The 19,715-nt window shown below is 36.0% G+C and overlaps 1 protein-coding gene across 9 annotated transcripts in view; it reads right to left on the bottom strand.

The window, feature by feature from the left end:
- The window catches only part of LOC150106162 (oxysterol-binding protein-related protein 8-like), a 387,947-nt gene that overhangs the window by 115,337 nt on the left and 252,895 nt on the right, over positions 1-19,715 (bottom strand). For all 9 annotated transcript variants that reach the window (XM_090394505.1, XM_090394508.1, XM_090394504.1 and 6 more), the window contains 2 exons: positions 2,794-2,985; positions 2,532-2,654 (listed from right to left, as the gene is read on the bottom strand). In XM_090394505.1, coding sequence (XP_090250631.1) covers positions 2,532-2,654; positions 2,794-2,985 — 315 coding nt within the window. The remainder of the gene's footprint in view (positions 1-2,531; positions 2,655-2,793; positions 2,986-19,715) is intronic.

The raw sequence follows: 19,715 nt of genomic DNA, 5'->3' as shown, positions 1-19,715 counted from the left end.
GAAGCAGGAATATTCTTCCCATCTTAAAGATGACATTTTAACCCTAGTCTTGCAAACCAAATGACATTCTTCTGCTACAATATGGAAGCATCACCACATCTTGAAACAGTATGCTGACAAAGGCCAGAAATAATACTTTAAATCAAAAAATTCTTGAGTCCATGCAGTTAGCCGATATATGCTTATGCTTGGGAAAGGAGTGTTCTGGGCTCGATTCCCCGTCTCTCAGACATAGCCAAGTTAGCCGGTCTTGGGCGTGGACTGCAGGGTTTTTCTTTCCAGTTTATCTGAGGTTTTTCATCCTGAAAGCAGGCAAACCGGCCTTGAGAACTCAACACTTCTACAGGCATGGGAGGCTAATCACCTTATCCTTGTGTATGGTTGCAGTTAAATGAATAGACACTGCAAGGTAAAAGAGGGGGAAAAAAAGAAGAATTCTTGAAATTAATTAATTAATTAACTTATCAGGAAAAGATAATGACTAAGGAAAAGATTTGACAAAAATTAGAGAAGTTACCAAAGTGGCAGAATCATTAATAAAAAGTTGACTTCAGCATTCAAGAACGTGTGAAAAGAGCTAATCTAGATGATATGATCTCAAATAGCATGGAAAAGAAAGTGTTTGATGTAATGAAAAACACCCAGAGGAAGAATGATGTCTAGTCTGAAAATAAATCAAAAAACTCATTCTTCTTTATACATTCTTCACAATATGAAAATGTTTTAAAAGGTATATTAAAAGAGAAAGATGATTAGAGGCTAATGAGGAGCACAAAGTGTGGGAAAAATTGATGGCAGCATAATGATGAAGGAAACAAAATAAGATGAGAGGCAATTAGCTGAGCAGGCAAAGGAAATTCCAAGGAGTTCTTTTACTATACTATATGGCAATTAAAATGAAAAACAATTTTGAAAAGATAACTTTCATGAATTCTGATAGAAAAGGAAGGTGACAGATGCAGAAGATATAGTTGAAATACTGAGTGATCACTTTACAAGTGTGAAAGATTAATTCTTACTTCTCACATCGAGCACCTCAATCACCCTGTTCATCTTCTCTGCTGGAAAATAGACCTTGTGCACCCTCTAATCCACCTTTATAGTGCTACTCTGAGTCCTTTACTACTTCTTTTTCTCCACTATCTTTCATTTTATTCTTTCATACATTTTTCATTCACATCCACTACGTCTACTTGCATTTTGTATATGCCTCATCTCATTTCTCATCTTAATCATTTTATTCTTCAATTCTTGCATTCCAGCAAGTGCTCCCACTATTGCTCCATCACAGACTAACATCTATTTCTGAATTTACACTCATGTTTGCTTTTTTAGTCATTTTTGTATTCACAATCACATTCTCCACACTCATTCTCATGCTCACTCTTCTGGTTACAGCCTATTAATATATCACTCTTTCATTTCTCTTGTTCCATTTTTCAACAAGCATGTCTGCCACATTTGCTAATGTATACATATTAAACTCCTAACAAAGAACCATCTTAGTAAAATTTATACCACTCAAAACACTTCATTTTTGCACTGTGCACCTGGAATGGAAACATTAAATGAGTTGCTTTCAATGCCCTAGTTCTGACTCTGATTTTTGCCTTCATTATTATGCACAAAATCTTCTAAGAACCTTGATAATTAATATGCATTCAGCCTATTTATCACTAATTAATAATTAAATTTTTCATGGAATGCACATAATTCTTCAAAAATATTCCAAAAAATAAAACTTATCTTTGCTCAGTACCTACTATTATATTACAACCAATATATGACAACATAACATTTTATTCCTATCAATTATACAATGTACAAATTAATAAACATAACTTTTTTGTATAATTGTTCTAAAAAGAAATTTACATGGACATTTCTACAGAATCTGAAGATATCACAAGAGGCCTACAGTAGCCATTATTCATGTGATACCCATCAATTCAATATACTCACAGATGACTTTACTGTGGCAATGTATTATTTATTCCAAGCAAAAAAAAAATGGCTCTCAAGCCCTTGCTAATCACACTCTTACACAATTTCTCTTCCTTTTTGCATAAATCTCAGAAAATCCCTTTTATAACTAATGCTTCCATTATATCCCAACAGCTATTTCCTGCCTATTCACCAATTTTTGTAACCCACAAATTTAATCTATTCTCACATAAAGCATGAAATGCTTTATGTGAGAATAGATAAAGACAAGTCATTCACCTCTGGATTGTCCACTACTTCCTCATTCCCAAGAAACTCAGGCAATCAAATTTATGCATAAATATAACAACTGTTACATACAGAAGACAAAGGAGTTAAGTTTATAGTAAACAAAATTGACTTCGTAAGGTAAGACATCTGAATTATATAGAGATGGCCTACAATAAAATTATGTAATAGTAATTATAAATGGGAAAAATCGGGTAAGATTTAATGCAAAATTTTAATGCTTTTTGAATATCACCAACATTTAAAATGAATAATAATGATGTAATGATTGAATGAGCTATTCAGGGAGGCATACATACCCTGGAAGCCCAAACAGACTGCTCCAAAGGATGGAAGAGTTTAAAACAAAATCCCCCTTTCTTGGATGGTCTTTCTATAAGTTCACACGCATTGAGCAACACTGTTCCTACCCACTGACTGCTCTGAAATAGGAAATATGAATTGTTCTATATGGGTGTAGACAAAGTAAATTTATGTTAATTGCTTTAAGTGCATATCATGATAGTGCAAGCATTATTTCTTAATGCTACAAAGATAAAATTAAAAAGATAAATAATCCACCTTGTGTATCTTTGGACTTTTATACAGCAATAACAGGCCTGGCTTCAAAACACACCATAATTTGGTCCAACCTTTCAATGTTCCCCGAACTTTCAACCAGTCTGCTAAGACAATTATAGAAGGATCTTTGAGGGTACTAAGTAATTCTCTAGCCACTCGCTTTTTTTCTTTCCTGTAATTTTTTCGCTGTGCCTATTAGAAAATAAGTAAAAATTTAACAAGAAAGATAGTAAAAATGTACAACTAGTCTGTTATTGCTCATTATAAAAAATAAATAAACATAAGGATCAAGATACAATATAATGAGGTATACCAATTGTAAATACTACTTAAAAAGGATACTCTAAATTATGACATAATTCTAAAGAAGAAAGTGATTTTTAATCGGTGAATAGTCCGTTTTTCTACGTTTTTGAGCGCTAAATTGTTTCTCTGGAATATGAGTGTACTTAAGTGGTTGTTTTTTGAAGTTAGTTGTTGTCGTGATATTGTGCATTTTGATTACCGAGAAGATGGGGTCAGATGCATAACAGTGGAAGACAAGACGAAGCTAAGTTTTCATTACTGTATTTAGTTTTATTTCATTTTATTTAGGGTACTTAATGTTTTGTTTTGCTTGTAATTGTTTGTATTTTTCTTATTTATTTATAGTCCCTAATACTTATTTAGCATTTATTTTTGACACTAATTAGCGACACTATTTTGAATAATTAACGATTACGCTAGTAGTCCCTCGGCAGTAAAGAATGATGGTAGATTCAGCTGCAGTCGCAAATGGCGTGTTTCGCCAAGTCCTCCACCATTTAAGAACTCTATTATAAGCAATATAATAAGGGAGCTTGTGGCATGCAGTACCTGCGGCATGTATGCGTCTCAGGAATTGGATATCTGGCTTGTGAGAGAGGGGGTGGGTGCGTAAAGTGCAGGCATTGGGAGGAAATAAATGCAGTAGATATCTTAATAACTGAACTTGTTGCTCCAGGAACGGAAAATGAATACCGGAAGACAAGTAGTGTGATAGGTGAAAATGAAGAAAAAAATATGAATGAGAAAATCATAGTTGATAGCATAGAAGGCGTGAGTGACTGTGAAAGTTTAGAAGATGGTTTTGTTTGGGAGAGTGAATTTTGATTAAGAGTGACTGACCTGCAGAGGGAGATAGAGGAGTTGAAAGAGGAGGTGGAATGTCTTGGGAGAAGTATGAAAGATGAGATTAGGAGAATGGAAGAGATAAATGCAAAGCAAATCAGAGTAGGGGAGAGAGAGTTTTGGGAATGATAGGAGAGGAGAGAATGGAATTGGATGTGGAAATGGAAACAGTGGAGAGAGGGAATGAGAGAGAGAGAGAGGTATGGGAGTACTAGATAAGGAGAGAATGGAAACAGTAGAAGAGACGGAATGAGAGAGAGGTATGGGAGTGCTAGAAGAGGAGAGAATGAAACAGTAGGAGAGATGGAATGAGAGAGAGAGGTATGGGAGTGCTAGAAGAGGAGAGAATGAAACAGTAGGAGAGATGGAATGAGAGAGAGAGGTATGGGAGTATTAGAAGAGAAGAGAATGGAAACAGTAGAAGAGACGGAATGAGAGAGAGGTATGGGAGTGCTAGACGAGGAGAAAATGGAAACAGTAGGAGAGAGAGAATGAGAGAGAGGTATGGGAGTGCTAGAAGAGGAGAAAATGGAAATAGTAGGAGAGAGGGAATGAGAGAAGTGTGGGAATGAAAGAAGAGGAGAAATGGAAACAATAAGAGAGAGGGAATGGTAAGAAGTATAATGTATGGGGACTCATTGATCCGTGGTGTTCAAGATAGGATGTGTGAGGAGTGCTTGCCAGGAGGAACGACAGAAAGTGTGGCTTTGGCAGTTAAGGGAGGTGAAAGGGTGGATGAGATGATTGTAATGGTGGGAACAAATGACTTGAGTGGTGGTGTAAATAGGGCAGCAAGAGATATGAGATTCAAGCTTGAGGTGGTACGAAAGAAGACACAGATAGCCTAGGTATGATAATGACAAGCTAAGCAGAAGGGCAGTAATATTGAATGACATAATAGTTAGAATGTGTGACAAGAGAGGACTGGAATATGTAGATGCTTGGAGTGCATTTGAGGACAGAGAGGAATTGTATGCGAGAGACCGCTTACATTAGAATGAGGAAGTACGTAGGCATCTGGAGAGATTGCTGTTCTGAACAAGTCAGTGTGTCCCAGGGAGGATGGTAGCAGGGGTGGCCTCTTGAGGGAATGGGTACTTGGGAGAAGGGGACGACATCAGCTAACACTGAGCCCAGCGAAGTCTAGAGGGGATAATGCTGGGTATAGAAACAACGGCATTTATATGCTTTATACCATAGGTTCCCAAAGTGGACGGTACCGCCCCCCAGTGGGCGCTAAAGCCTTCTAGGTGGGCTATAGTGGGATCAGAAGCATTTGGGGGCATTCAGGCGGTCTAGGGGTCGGTGGCTCTTTATAGAAGAAATTAATAATATATATTTAAAAATTAATTATTTTCGTGATTTTGCAATTAGATAATCATTTAAAATTTAAATATTGCATTTTAATTCATCTTATGCCTGTTTTACACGATCAATTTTTTTTATCAATTTTCTATTATTTAATCAATTATTTAATCATTTGAAAATTTACCATGTCAGATAGAAATAGATGTCAATGAGAAAATAGAGCATGTATATATGTGTGTGCAATAGGGGGCGTTACAAAATTTATGTCTTGCAAAGTGGGCAGTGGCCCGAAAAACTTTGGGAACTTATGCTTTATACTAATGCCAGGAGTATCCGGAATAAAGGAGAGGAATTGGTGGCACACACAGCATCAGTCTGGTCAAAAATTATTGGGATCACTGAGACATGGTTGACAGAAGAGGATATAATAACAAGAATAGAAGTTACTGGATACAGCATTTTTCGGCAGGATAGGAAGGGAAAGCTTGGTGGTGGAGTACTGCTTAAGATAAGGGACGACCTATGTCCTCTAAGAGTGGAGACTTTGGAAGGCAGTGGCATTAATGATTTTGAGAGCATATGGTGTGAGGTAGAGGTGGGCAAGACAGGATTAGTGAGGTGTTGCTACAGACCCAGGAGCAGAGAGGGTGGGGACCAGGAAATGTTTAGACAGTTGAGTCTGGCAAGTGCAAGAAGAATGATTGTTATAGGAGATTTTAACTACAGTAGTATAAATTGGGGAGAGGAAGATGCAGGTAGTAATAAGGGAATGGAATTTCTAGAATTCTTGAGGGACAAATGTCTTAGGCAACATGTAATAGAGGGAACGAGAGTTTCAAGAGGTTTGGATTTGGTTATAGCATCAAAAGAGTTGATAATAACTGAGATGACATCTCTCCCACCAGTTGGAGAGAGTGACCATATGGTTTTGACTTGCAAATGAATAGACATGCAGGAGTATCAAAGAGACGGGAACGTATGTGGAATTATAAGGCAGGTGATTATAATAGTCTAAGAAGTCAACTTGGGGAAGTTTCATGGAGGGAGGAATTGGAAGGCTGGGATATCATTTGTGCATGGGAAATTATGAAAGAATATTTGTTAGCAGCAATGGTGAGTTGTATTCCACAAGTGAAGCAGAGGACACAATTTGGAGTAAAGTGGATGACAAACAATATTAAACAGGAACTGCATGCGAAAAAGAGGCTATGGAAGAGACATAAGGAGACAGATGAATAGAAGATGCATGAAGAGCATAAGACACAGGCCAGGGGAGTGACTAGTATGGTAAGGAAGACGAAACTAGAATATGAGAAGAGATTAGCCCTAAGATCCAAAGAAATTCGTAAGGAATTTTGTAGATATGTGACCAAGAATGATATTGTGGGATAAAAATGGGACCTATAAAAATAGAGTGACTGATGCAGAGGAAATAGTGGAATTGTTCAAACACTTTATTGGAGTATTTCATCCTGGAGAAGTGTTTTAATGCTAGAGGGATTGGGCAGGTTCGAGGTTTAGAGGTACAGGAGGAGAGTGTGTTTCAAATACTGGAGTACTCTGGATGTCAGTAAAGCTATGGGACTGGACGGTATTTCACCAAGAGTTTTGAGAGAATGTGCTAGGGAACTGACAGTGCCTTTGACCTGGCTTTTCAATGAAAGTCTGGCTGTGGGAAAGGTGTCCATGGAATGGAAGGAAGGTAAGATAGTGCCATTGCATAAGGGCAGTAACAGACTGGAAGTGTCTAATTATAGGCCAGTTTGTGTGTCATCAGTAGTTAGTAAGATCTTGGAGAAAGTAGTGAAGAACTGTATATAGCATTGGGCAGATGAGGGCAATGTTATCTGTGAGAGTCAACATGGATTTGTGAATGGGCGCTTTTGTTTTAGCAATATGCTAGCTTTTTATGATAAAGTTACAAGAGCATTAGATGAGGGAAATATATTGCCATTTTCTTACACTTAGTGAAGGCATTTGACAGGGTGCCACATGATAAGCTGATATTTAAGTTGCAGCACATGGGTCTGGATGTCATATTGGTCAACTGGATTCAGGATTGGCTGTCCAATAGGTATCAGAGTTGTGTATGGTGGGGCAGTTTCAAGGAAGCAGAGGGTTACAAGTGGGGGGTCCCACAGGGACCAGTACTGGGACCTATATTGTTTAACCTTTATATCAATGACATTGTCAGTGGATTGCAAGAGGATATTCACCTGTTTGTAGATGATGTGAAGCTGGGAAGGATTATTAGTAATAGTGCAGCCCTGCAAGAGGATTTGAATAAGCTAGACAGATGGGCAAATGAATGGGGATTTCGGTTTAATGCAGCAAAATCCAAGGTCTTGAGGTTTGGGAAACATTGAAGGGACGCTGCATACTCTATGGGAGGAGTTGTACTGGAGGAAGTAGGGGAGACAAGAGATCTGGGGTTGATGATTGATAGAAACCTGAAATTTAGGGGACATATTGCAAAGGTGGTGAAGGTAACACAGAGGATTGCTGCAATAATGAGAAGGATGCTGACTTGCAGAGATAAAAGAGTTATCATTCTGTTGTATAAGACCCTGATCAGACCACACTTGGGCTATTGTTCTCAGATTTGGTCCCCAGGATTTGAAGGGGATAAATTAACTGTGGAAAGCATACAAAGGTGGATAACAAAGATGGTTTCAGGACTATACAATGATAGTTATGAGGATCGGCTGAAGGAATGTGGATTGCAGAGTTTGGTGGATAGAAGAAGGAGAGGTGATATGATTGAGACTTTTAAACTGCTGAGAGGTGGTTACAGGGTTGACACTGGGGAGTTCTTTTGCTTGGTTGAACAGCGGGAAGGAGTAATGACAAGAGGCTATCCCTGGAAGTTACGAAAGGAAACTGTGAGCAAGAGGGTGAGGAGTGGTTGAGCCATGGAATGCATTGCCTGATGGAGTGGTGAGAGCGAGAACGGTCAATGAGTTTAAGAAGTGGTATGATAGACTTTGTGTTTCTTAGGTGGGACCTCCCCTCGATGAGTCTTGTTAGACTTTGTGTTTCTTAGGAAGGAACTCCCACGATGAGTCTTTTGACTCCATGTAGGCCTGAATAATAATAATAATAATTAATTTCTGTTTTCTGCAGTGAAAAAATTAGTTTCTCTGACAGAAAATATCTAACATGCATTTACCTGAGTCACTTCCCAAGAAAATGAACATTCATTCATTTCAGAAGTTTCAAAATCTAAACTTTTCCAGTATCAAATCAAGTGCTGATCCATAGCTTTTTGGTGACAAATCATTTGCAATAATAAATGCTTGTAAATGAGAATTATTTATAATTGAAAGAGTTATGCCCAATGAGAGAATGGGATATATTAAAGAATATGGGATGTGGTTTCTCAAGTCTCAATTCCGAATGAGACATCAATTTAAAAATGCAAGAATATCAAGGGGACAGTGCAACTGATACAATATCATCACACCAGTCATCATAGAGTCAAAAGACTTATCACTGGAGGTTTGCTCAACCAACATTTATCATACAGTAAAATCCTCATCATTTCTTGAATTCACAAAACATTCATTTAATGTATTCTGTTCATCCACAACTCACCATGTAAAAAAATCTACTCCTCACAATCTTCTTCACTAAGCCTTACACAACTTCCACATACTCCCCCTCTCACTTCTATTCTTTATATAATCTTGTCTGTATTAATCTGATAAAATTCTCTATCATATATCACCTCTTTTCCTACTATCCACCAAACTGCAAATTACATTATTTTAACTTCTTTCATAACTAACCTCTCACAGTCCTGATATTACCTAATATCACAATTAAAAACAGGTGACCAAATCTGAGAGCACAATAATGCGAGTGTGGCCTGATCAATGCTTAACACAGTGGTACAATCACATCCTTATCCCTGCATGTCAATGCACTCCTTATCACAGCAGCAATGTCATGTGCAATCTTTGCAACACTTGCAAATTGGCTTCTAAAATTTCAGTCCTTATAGCCTTATATCTGTGCATTCCAAAATGCAATCCTTTGTAATGATTAAAACTATACCCCCATTCATCTGTACAAGCTAAAAGTTGATTCAAATCTTCCTGAAAAGAATTAACATCAGCACTGCTCCTTATACTTCTCCCTAACTTTGCATTATCAGCAAGCAACTGAGGATCCCCACTCAATCCACATGAAATATCATTAACAAATAAGTTAAATAGTAAGGGGCCAAAGAACAAAACTCTAAGCACACCACTGGTTACCTTCCCTTTTTGAGACACCATTTCATCATACACACCGTGCTGGTATTGTTACCATTATCCACATCCTTTGCACAACTTTAACAATAACCTATCATGAGGTAATCTATCAAATGCTTTTGCAAAGTTCAAGAATACCAATGCATATGAATCTCTGTTATCCAACACATTCATCACCTTATCAGAAAACACAAGCAGATTGCTAGAAAAAGTTCAAATCAATGCTAACCATCATAAAGAATCCAAAGTCCATCAACCCAGTCCTATATCTATTCCTAATCAACCTCTCCAACTACAACTACAGATATACAGATTGGTCTATAATTGGTAGCTTCTATGCTAGAACCATGTTTGTGGAGTGGTACTATTTTGTCTTCTACTCATCAGGAACCTTCCTCACTGCAAGACTATATAACCAGGTCAAGGGCTTACTTAGCTAACTTTTTTTTGCACATTCCTTAAAATTCATGGTGATATGTTGCCCATTTCAACAACCTTATTAATCAAACCCAATCAACAGCTGATACACCTCTGATTCTTTAACCACTAATTTTGCTAATATTTGCTTCTCTTCTACATGCTGCACAGCATCATTTATGCAAGTATGATATGCACTGATAAAAGGGTATTAAATAAATTCACTACAATGGTAACTGCTATCAGAACTATTCACAAGTGTCATCCTGCCATAATTTTTATTCTTCTTGCTTGTCATATAGTGAAAGAATTCCTTTGGATAATCTTTTACCTAACTGGTTGTCTCTTATAATGCAGTTTTTGTTTTCTTTACCATGCTAGTCACATTTTCTAGCCTGCACTTTACAATCCTCATGCATCTGTTCATTTAACTATCTTGTACCTCCTTAACTTCTTTTCCAACAATACTTGCTTGATTTCACTATTCATCCATTTCACTCCTGCTCCATTTATTCACTTAACTCTTGGTATGCAGTATGCATTACATGTGTCATATACTGCCTTACCAATTCCTATGTACTGTCAACATCTTTTCTGCACAGCTCATGAACCCAATGTACTGATGTTAGTTGACTGTGGAATGTTTCATAATCACCCACAACATAAATCCACATATATCCCTTTTTAACAGTAACTGTTTTCTCTTTTGCCAATGCTAACAACCCAAACAACCAATACCTCATGATCACTCTCACTGACCAGAGGCAGTGTTAATAACCTATTAACAACCACACCTTGTGAGGATAACACCAAATCCAATACTCTAAAACCTCATATTACATGTTGCTTAAGATAGTTATCCCTCAGAAAATCAACAAATTCACTCTCCTTGTTCTCATACACTATTTCCTCTTTCTATTCCATATTCTTATGATTAAAATCATTTTTTTTTTTACATGCCCAACCAATTTATTATTATTATTAAAATATGGTATCTCCACGGAGTCCAGAGACTTATTGCAGGAGACCCAAACTAAATATTTCACACACAAAATCTATCGTACCTCTAAACAACAAATTACACAATAACCACAGTAATTAACTTTAATGAAAGTACAGATATCTAAAGTTAATTACTGTGGTTATCATGTAATTTGTTGTTTATAGTTATGCTGCAGGTACCTTTAAAGATTAGACTATCATAACTCTCTTTCAATGTCACAACTGATTCTGGCAATCCATTCCACTTATTCACCACTCTCCCTGTAAAAAATCTAGTCTGTACACACAGAATTTCCATGGAGGATTTAGTTCTCTGACTGTCATATATTGAAAAATTTCCTTTGCATTAATTTTATAAAACCCCTTTAATATCTTAAGTTTCTAATGTAATAAAAAAATAACTAACACTAGATCGAAATAATTATTTAATAAAATCTACTAGTTTTGCCACTTAAGCTAGCAGCTTCATCCGGGTTAGGATGAAAACACAAATATACAATAGCATTAACCCAGTGCTGGTAAGGTGGGAAAATGTAACAAAAGTGGTAAGGTGTGGGTCCCACAGACCCATGCAAATAATGCAATGTATTATAGAAATCCATATCTTTTTAATCAATATTAGATTACATATAAGTGTCCTGTAATTTTACAGAATAAAAACGCAGATCCACAAAATTAAATTTTTATTGCTTGCAAGCAACAGCCTGTCGTCTATGGCGTCGAGTAGCGTTGCAGGAGGGGAAGCTATACTAAGGCATGACTCACTGCTACGTGTTGTTAAAAAGTTATAGTCAATTTAAAATCTTTGGGGTCTGTGACACCCCACCTTACTAACGCTGGATTAAATGTGAATCGTTACATAACTAAAAACACTGAATGCGAAGGAACCATTACACAAAAATATAAGTAAAACAAACACATGGAGCATGGAGGCTGGCACATGGTTAGTCATTGTTCAGAAGGACAAAAGCAGCATATTGGAGACATCAATAACAACAGAAAAGACAACTCAGATCTGGCATTTCATTTCTCCCACACTCACCACAAAATTGAATGAGCCCCATGCCGCACACAGAAAACAACTTCAGTGCCCGCAACATCAGAGAGGCTACGATTGTAATCCACTCACAAGGCACTCTCAACAGAAACCAAGGAATGACTGTGTGACATTTGGAAGTCACTCATCAGATCTTTAAACACATCGGAACTAATTTTTCTGCAAACTATAAGGCACACGTGCTAAATAATGACTGACCATGTGCCAGCTTCCACGCTCCATGCGTTTCTGCTTTCCTTGTATTTTTGTATTATGGTTCCTACATATTTGGTGTATGCAGTTATGTAATGATTTATATTTAATGCTCATTGTATATTTATGTATATCCTAACCCAGATGAAGCCACTAGCTTAAGTGGTGAAACTTCATAGATTCATAAATGAACACCCAAATCAACCACCTTGGCATTGATTGTGTCTACTCTTTTTTTATTTCAACTCGGTATTATCATATCTGGGCAACACAAGCACTTTTCCAACAACACTATTTTTGTTAACCACTCACAATAACTTCCTCAAATCACTATTACTTTTTCACCATTTTAAAGTCATCCATGCTCATAACACTATCACTAATTCTAACTAGGTTTTCCTTCCTTCCAGGCAAAGTTTGATTCCAACATTCCACCTGGAAAACACGGTTTATGCACCTTTTTATCCACAATACCTCTAATGATTGAAATTCCCATATAATGCTATACAATTATCTTTAGACACATGCTTAATATCTAGTTTCATAACTCTCTCCCTTTCATGCACATCAGACAATCGCTTCTTTAGATGTACAATATCATCCTCCATGCACCTTATTTCACTCTTCACCATCATCATCATACGTATCAAGGATTTAGGATTGCATGGCCTGTTCCGGCCTTAGAAGTCATCATTGAATTGTTTAAGAGGACGTACTGGTTTTCTTTTTCCTAATGGCATGTACTTTAAGGCTTGTTTTGGTAATCTTTCTGTTTTCATTCTTTGAATGTGTTCCATCCAATTATATTTATATTTTTTAATTTTTTCTATTACTGATTCTTGGTTTAATTCTTTCATAATATCTTCGTTTCTTCTGTGATCGATATACTTTGCAGTTTTTCTCATAAACTTCATTTCTGCTGTTGTTAATCTTTGTTTGTCTTTTTGTTTTATTGTCCAGATTTCGCTTCCATACATTAAGACCGTTAGGGGTAATGTATTGTATACTTTTAGCCTGGTTTGTTTTTGAACTAGGTTTGGTTTAAATATAGAGTTAATTATACCTGTTATTTTTAAATATTTTGCAATTTTTTACATTTATATCTTTTTCATTTTCATATGTGATCATACATCCTAGGTAGTTAAATGAATTCACCTGTTCTAAGATCTTGTTATCTATTACTATTTTAGTTGTTGCTGGATCTTGTCCTTTAAAGGCCATAGTTTTTGATTTTTCCGTTGATATTATCATACCATAATCTTTGGATATCTCATTTAGATTTCAAATAGCTTTCTGTAAGTTATCTTCAGAATTTGTAATTATTATTTGGTCGTCGGCAAAGAGGAGAGTGTTTAAGTTAACTGTAGGTGAAAGTTTAATTAATTGTTGTAAATTTTTACTCCATTTTATTATTATTTCGTTTAAGTAGATATTAAAAAGAGTTGCTGAGAGGGGACATCCCTGTGGGACCCCTTGGTTTATCTCTCTTGTATATGATAGCTCGTGATTTAATCTTATTTGTATTTGATTATTTTCATATATACTTGTGATAGCTTTTAGGATATTATTTGGTATTTGTCTTTCTTTTAATATGTTAAATAATATGTTTCTTTTAACTTTGTGAAATGCTTTTTCAAAGTCAATAAATGCAATATGTGTTTCTAAATTATATTCTCTTCTTTTCTCTATTATTAATTTTAGGCAAAAGGCTGGGTCTATAGATGATCCTCCTTTTCTAAATCCATTCTGTACTTCTAGAATAAAGTTTTCAGAATATTTTATTAGTTTGTTATTTAAGATTCTGCTATATATTTTGTAACAGGAATTTAGTATACTGATACCTCTATAGTTTTTAGGGTCACCTCTATTACCTTTCTTAAAGATAGGAATCAACAATTGCTTTTTTCCATTCTATTGGGGGGATACCAGTCGAGTAGATTTTATTTAAAAATAATAATAGTCTTTCTTTGAATCTTGTTCCTGCGTATTTATATAGTTCTGAACCTAGCTTATCTTCTCCAGGTGATTTTCCGTTTTTGTTTCTTTTGCCTAAACTCTTCCAATCTATTTCCTTTGATATCATTACTAGAAACTTCATCATTTTCTGACTACTCCTTGTAACACCTCATCCCCACATTTTTTGAAACAATGTTCTATCATCACATTTCTTGCACACACTGATACTTTTCTTTCTTTTCGTTCACCCTTAACCGTCCACAAACCCTTTACATCTTCTGATGTATACATAACACAATTTTTGCAGCATATCCACTGAGAAAAATACAAAGAGCTATCTTTAGGCTGAAACTTTCCATGCCACTGATAGCTTTCTTACAGATGCCATTTTCAGAATGTTTTACACTAATGATAAAATAAGCAGCAAAAATGCAAACCAACAAAACTAGGCTAGCTAGCAAACAACACTGAAGAACACTTGTACCCATCCAAAAAAATAATGAAGCCCTATTATCAAGTAAACAGCTGTTACACTAAACCATTTAAAATGCTATTTTCTTAGCACAGTTCAAAACCACTACTACATTCATTCAAAATACACGATAAACGCAATGTGAAATTGTTGGCACTTGTTTACATGACATGGCCAAAATTTACAGAAATTGGTGAGACTGGTTGAGAGAAAATGAATATATATATAATATTTCATTATCAAGAGAGGACAAAAAGAACAGGAGTGGGGAAGTACTGCTAATGGCAGCAAAAAGAATTGCAAATAGCAAGACGAGAAGTTTGCCACAAAGATAAGAGTCGTGGGCCTAGTGCGAGATAAAAGCCAAACAAGCCAAAATACATAATTGGTTTTATATCAACTGTGTATAGACGCAAGAGGCTACAAGGCCTATAGAACATAAAATAAATGCCATCTGTGGGCTAGGTCCATGTGTGGATACACTGCTAGTACACCAAGAGGTGTGAAAGGAGATGTGCAGGACATGCAATGTCAAGTTAGCTCAATAAACACGGGGTTAGTAAGTATTATGGGCACAGGGACATACACATTCAAAGGAAGAAAAAGGCATATTAGGAAAGTAAATGGAATTTATGCAGACTCTAAGAAATAATTTGTTAAAGTAGAATATGATGGAAGGAACCCAGGGTTTGTATCAGATCCCAGAACATTCTCTAAGCAGAGATTATGCCAATAAACAAGGCAGCCACTCAGTATCAGTGGAAAGTGGTTTTGCAGTCTTGACCTGGAATATGGCTAAGCATGTCATCATCATCAAATTCCTGACATGTATCCTCAAGGGGTGTACAGGATATGATTGTACTACATGAAAAATTTACATCATTACTAACTGGCTATCTACAATTTTCCTCCAAATCAGTCTGTTACTTGTCAAGACTCCAATATTATCATTATCAGATCTTATATTTCTATCGTCTAAGGCACTTTGTACCATATCAATCTACCTATATCTTGGTCTTCCTCTGGGTCGTTTTCCTGCAAACCTGGCAGAGAACACTTGTTTTGCTAATCTTTTCTCTCCCATTCTATTTAAGTGACCATACCACCTGAGATTAGCTCTGCTAACGCATTCCTGGATGCTGACAATGTCAAGTTCTTCCCCGATATTCTTGTTTTTAATATGATATTGCCATTGATGCCATCTGTTCACGCCTCTAATCTTTCTCAGAACTCTCATATCTGCGGTCTCTAGTCTTTGGTCAAGTGTTTTACTTCTGACCCAGCTCTCAGATCCATAAGTTAAAACTGGTTTGAATACTGTCTTGTATACATCTAATTTAGTGTTCCGACTAATTTCTCTCTTATTTCATATGAATTTATTCAATTGATTTCCTACCATCCCAGCTTTGTTGATTTTGTTGTCTATTTCCATATTTAATTTACCATCTTCACTAAAAATCGTGCCTAAGTAGCTGAAATGTTTTACTTGTTGCACAGGTTTTCCATTCACAACACAGTTGACATTTTCAATGATTCTGTCTATTTTCATTGTCTTGGAAGAAAAACTTGGTGAAGAACAAGCTGGATTCAGGCCAAATAGAGGCTGTCAGGATCAGATCTTCACTTTACGACAAATAGTCGAGAAAGCATGGGAATATAACAAAGATCTGTATTTAAGTTTTGTCGATTTGGAAAAGGCATATGACAAGGTGCCAAGAGAGAAGCTATTCAATACGCTGCAGTTATATGGTGTCAATGGGGCATTATATCAAGCAATACTTAGTCTTTATTTGAGTTGTGAGTCAGCAGTTAGAATTGAAGGAAGTACAGGAAGATGGTTTAATGTTAAATCTGGTGTGAGACAAGGATGTACATTATCCCCTCTGTTATTCATTATCTATATGGATCACATTATGAAGGAATGTGGTATTAAACCCGATATCAAAATTGGAGATGTTAATGTCAGCTCTTTGCTTTATGCGGATGATGTTATACTTCTTAATAAATCCGCTACAAGTCTGCAAGATTCTCTGACTAAATTCAATAGCTGTTGTAATAGATATGGTATGAAGGTCAGCAATAAAAAGACCAAGACAATGAAAATAGGCAGAATCATTGAAAATGTCAACTGTGTTGTGAATGGAGAACCTGTGGAACAAGTAAAACATTTCAGCTACTTAGGCCCAATTTTTACTGAAGATGGTAAACTAAATATAGAAATAGACAACAGAATCAGCAAAGCTGGTATCGTGGGAAGTCAATTGAATAAATTCATATGGAATAAGAAAGAAATTAGTCGGAACACTAAATTAGCTGTATACAAGACTGTGTTCAAACCAATTTTAACTTATGGATCTGAGAGCTGGGTCAGAAGTAAAACACTTGACCAAAGACTAGAGACCGCAGACATGAGAGTCCTGAGAAAGATTAGAGGCGTGAACAGATGGCATCAATGGCAATATCATATTAAAAATGAGGATATTAGGAAAGAACTTGACATTGTCAGCATCCAGGAATGCGTTAGCAGAGCTAATCTCAGATGGTATGGTCACTTAAATAGAATGGGAGAGGAAAGATTAGCAAAACAAGTGTTCTCTGCCAGGTTGGCAGGAAAACGACCCAGAGGAAGACCAAGATATAGGTGGATTGATACGGTACAAAGTGCCTTAGACGATAGAAATATAAGATCTGATAATGTTGGAGTCTTGACAAGTAACAGACTGATTTGGAGGAAAATTGTAGATAGGAAGTTAGTAATGATGTAATTTTTTCATGTAGTACTGTCATATCCTGTACACCCCTTGAGGGTACATGGCAGGAATTTGATGATGATGATGATGATGATGATGATGATTGTCTTTTTATTGCCGACCTTCATACCATATCTATTACAACAGTTATTCAATTTAGTCAGAATCTTGCAGATTTGTAGCGGATTTATTTAGAAGTATAACATCGTCCGCATAAAGCAAAGAGCTGACACTAACATCGGCAATTTTGATATCATGTTTAATACCACTTTCCTTCATAATGTGATCCATATAGACAATGAATAACAGAGGGGATAATGTACATCCTTGTCTCACACCAGATTTAACATTAAACCATCTTCCTGTACTTCCTTCAATTCTAACTGCTGACTTACAACCACCTTCACTAAAAATCGTGCCTAAGTAGCTGAAATGTTTTACTTGTTCCATAGGTTATCCATTCACAACGCAGTTGACATTTTCAATGATTCTACCTATTTTCATTGTCTTTGTCTTTTTATTGCTGACATTCATACCATATCTATTACAACAGTTATTCAATTTAGTCAGGGAATCTTGCAATCTTGACTTGATGCGGATTTATTTAGAAGTATAACATCGTCAGCATAAAGCAAAGCGCTGCCATTAACATCTCCAATTCTGATATCATGTTTAACACCACTTTCCTTCATAATGTGATCCATATAGATAATGAATAACAGAGGAGAAAATGTACATTCTTGTCTCACACCAGATTTAACATTAAATCATCTTCCTGTACTTCCTTCAATTCTAACTGCCGACTTACAACTCAAATACAGACTAAGTATTGCATGATATAATGCCCCATTGACACCATATAACTGTAGCGTATTGAATAGCTTCTCTCTTGGCACCTTTCATATGCCTTTTCCAGATCGACAAAACTTAAATAGAGATCTTTGTTATATTCCCATGCTTTCTCAACTATTCGCCATAAAGTGAAGATCTGATCCTGACAGCTTCTATTTGGCCTGAATCCAGCTTGTTCACCAAGTTTCCCTCGCACAATTCTTCTCAATTGTTTCTTAAGTATACTTGCATAAATCTTACGAGGAACAGTCAGTAGGGAAATACCTCTGCAATTCTCACTAGTTGCCTCCATAATTTTTAAAAATGAATGCTGATCACTGTATAACTATGAAAGAAGGATTCTTTTCAAGATGATAAATCAGAGTTTGATCTTATCTGTGTTTCATTATCTCTTTATATATATATATATATATATCCCATTTCCCCTTGTATGATAGGGCTCAACGGCCAAGTAACTTGGCTTCTATGAAACTTCATTAATGCTCTGATAGGGCAGTTTTTTTTTATCTTCTGCAAAATATATTATAGCTATCATTTGAATGTGTTCTACTGGCCAGTTTGCCTATTTGTTTTGCACAATGAAATATCTGATTTGGAAGGAAAACCCTGCTACCTGGTATGATACTGGCTAACTTACCTTCAACTGAAAATCTGAATGCAATGTCGTTTCATGGAAAACATGAAAATTTTCTTATGAAAGTTCTCATGTTTTCCACTTATGTGGAACCAGGCTCATCATTGAAGAGAACATTGTACAGCTTGTGAACTCCATTTTATTCAACAAATGATCAAAACCACATACAGTAAAAAACACATTTTTCCTTATCCAGTGACTTCAATTCCTGAAATGAGTGAACATGGTATTTACGAATTGCATTAATTATTTGGTGGTCCTCATTGCTCCTGAGAAAGTATCATTTCACTTTTGTCATAAACAAAAACTATGCAATAAACACCCAATACTCAACACATGGTGGAGAGATTACACAAGAGTGGCCAACAGTTCTAGGATTTCTATAGGTGAAACAAATTAGAATTGAAACACTTCAGTGCAGCTCAGCTTCAACTTTGATGTGTGTAACTTTTGGATCATCCAGTATTATTAACCACTTCAGCATTGGAATTGACCACCGTATGGTACACAGTAAGACTGTTCTTTATTTTTGGCAATTTATTTGAAAAATTGTTTCGAAGATCAAAGTAAAACATAGATGTATAACCATTAAAAAAGATATATTCTAAAATGAACTAAACAATAGATTTAAAAATCTTAATATAGATGACAATGCTGATCCATCAAAAAGTAAAGACATTATTACAAAAAAACTTTTGCAATGCTGACTTGAGACAGCTGGTACTACAGAAACAAAACAAGATGAAATTTCTGAAGAAATAAAACAGCTTATCAAGAAACTAAGCAAAAGGAAACAAGCTGATAACCTACAAAATAAAACTGAATACATTCAATCATACACAACAATCAGTAAATGTATCAAGGAAGAAATAAGAAA

The sequence above is a fragment of the Typopeltis vanoorti genome, chromosome 6, assembly GCF_054136105.1.
Source record: "Typopeltis vanoorti isolate ZY-2024b chromosome 6, IOZ_Tvanoo_1.0, whole genome shotgun sequence".
Lineage (NCBI taxonomy): Eukaryota > Metazoa > Arthropoda > Arachnida > Uropygi > Thelyphonidae > Typopeltis > Typopeltis vanoorti.
Note: the sequence above shows the minus strand (reverse complement) of the source record. Positions and strands in the feature narration are given on the sequence as shown.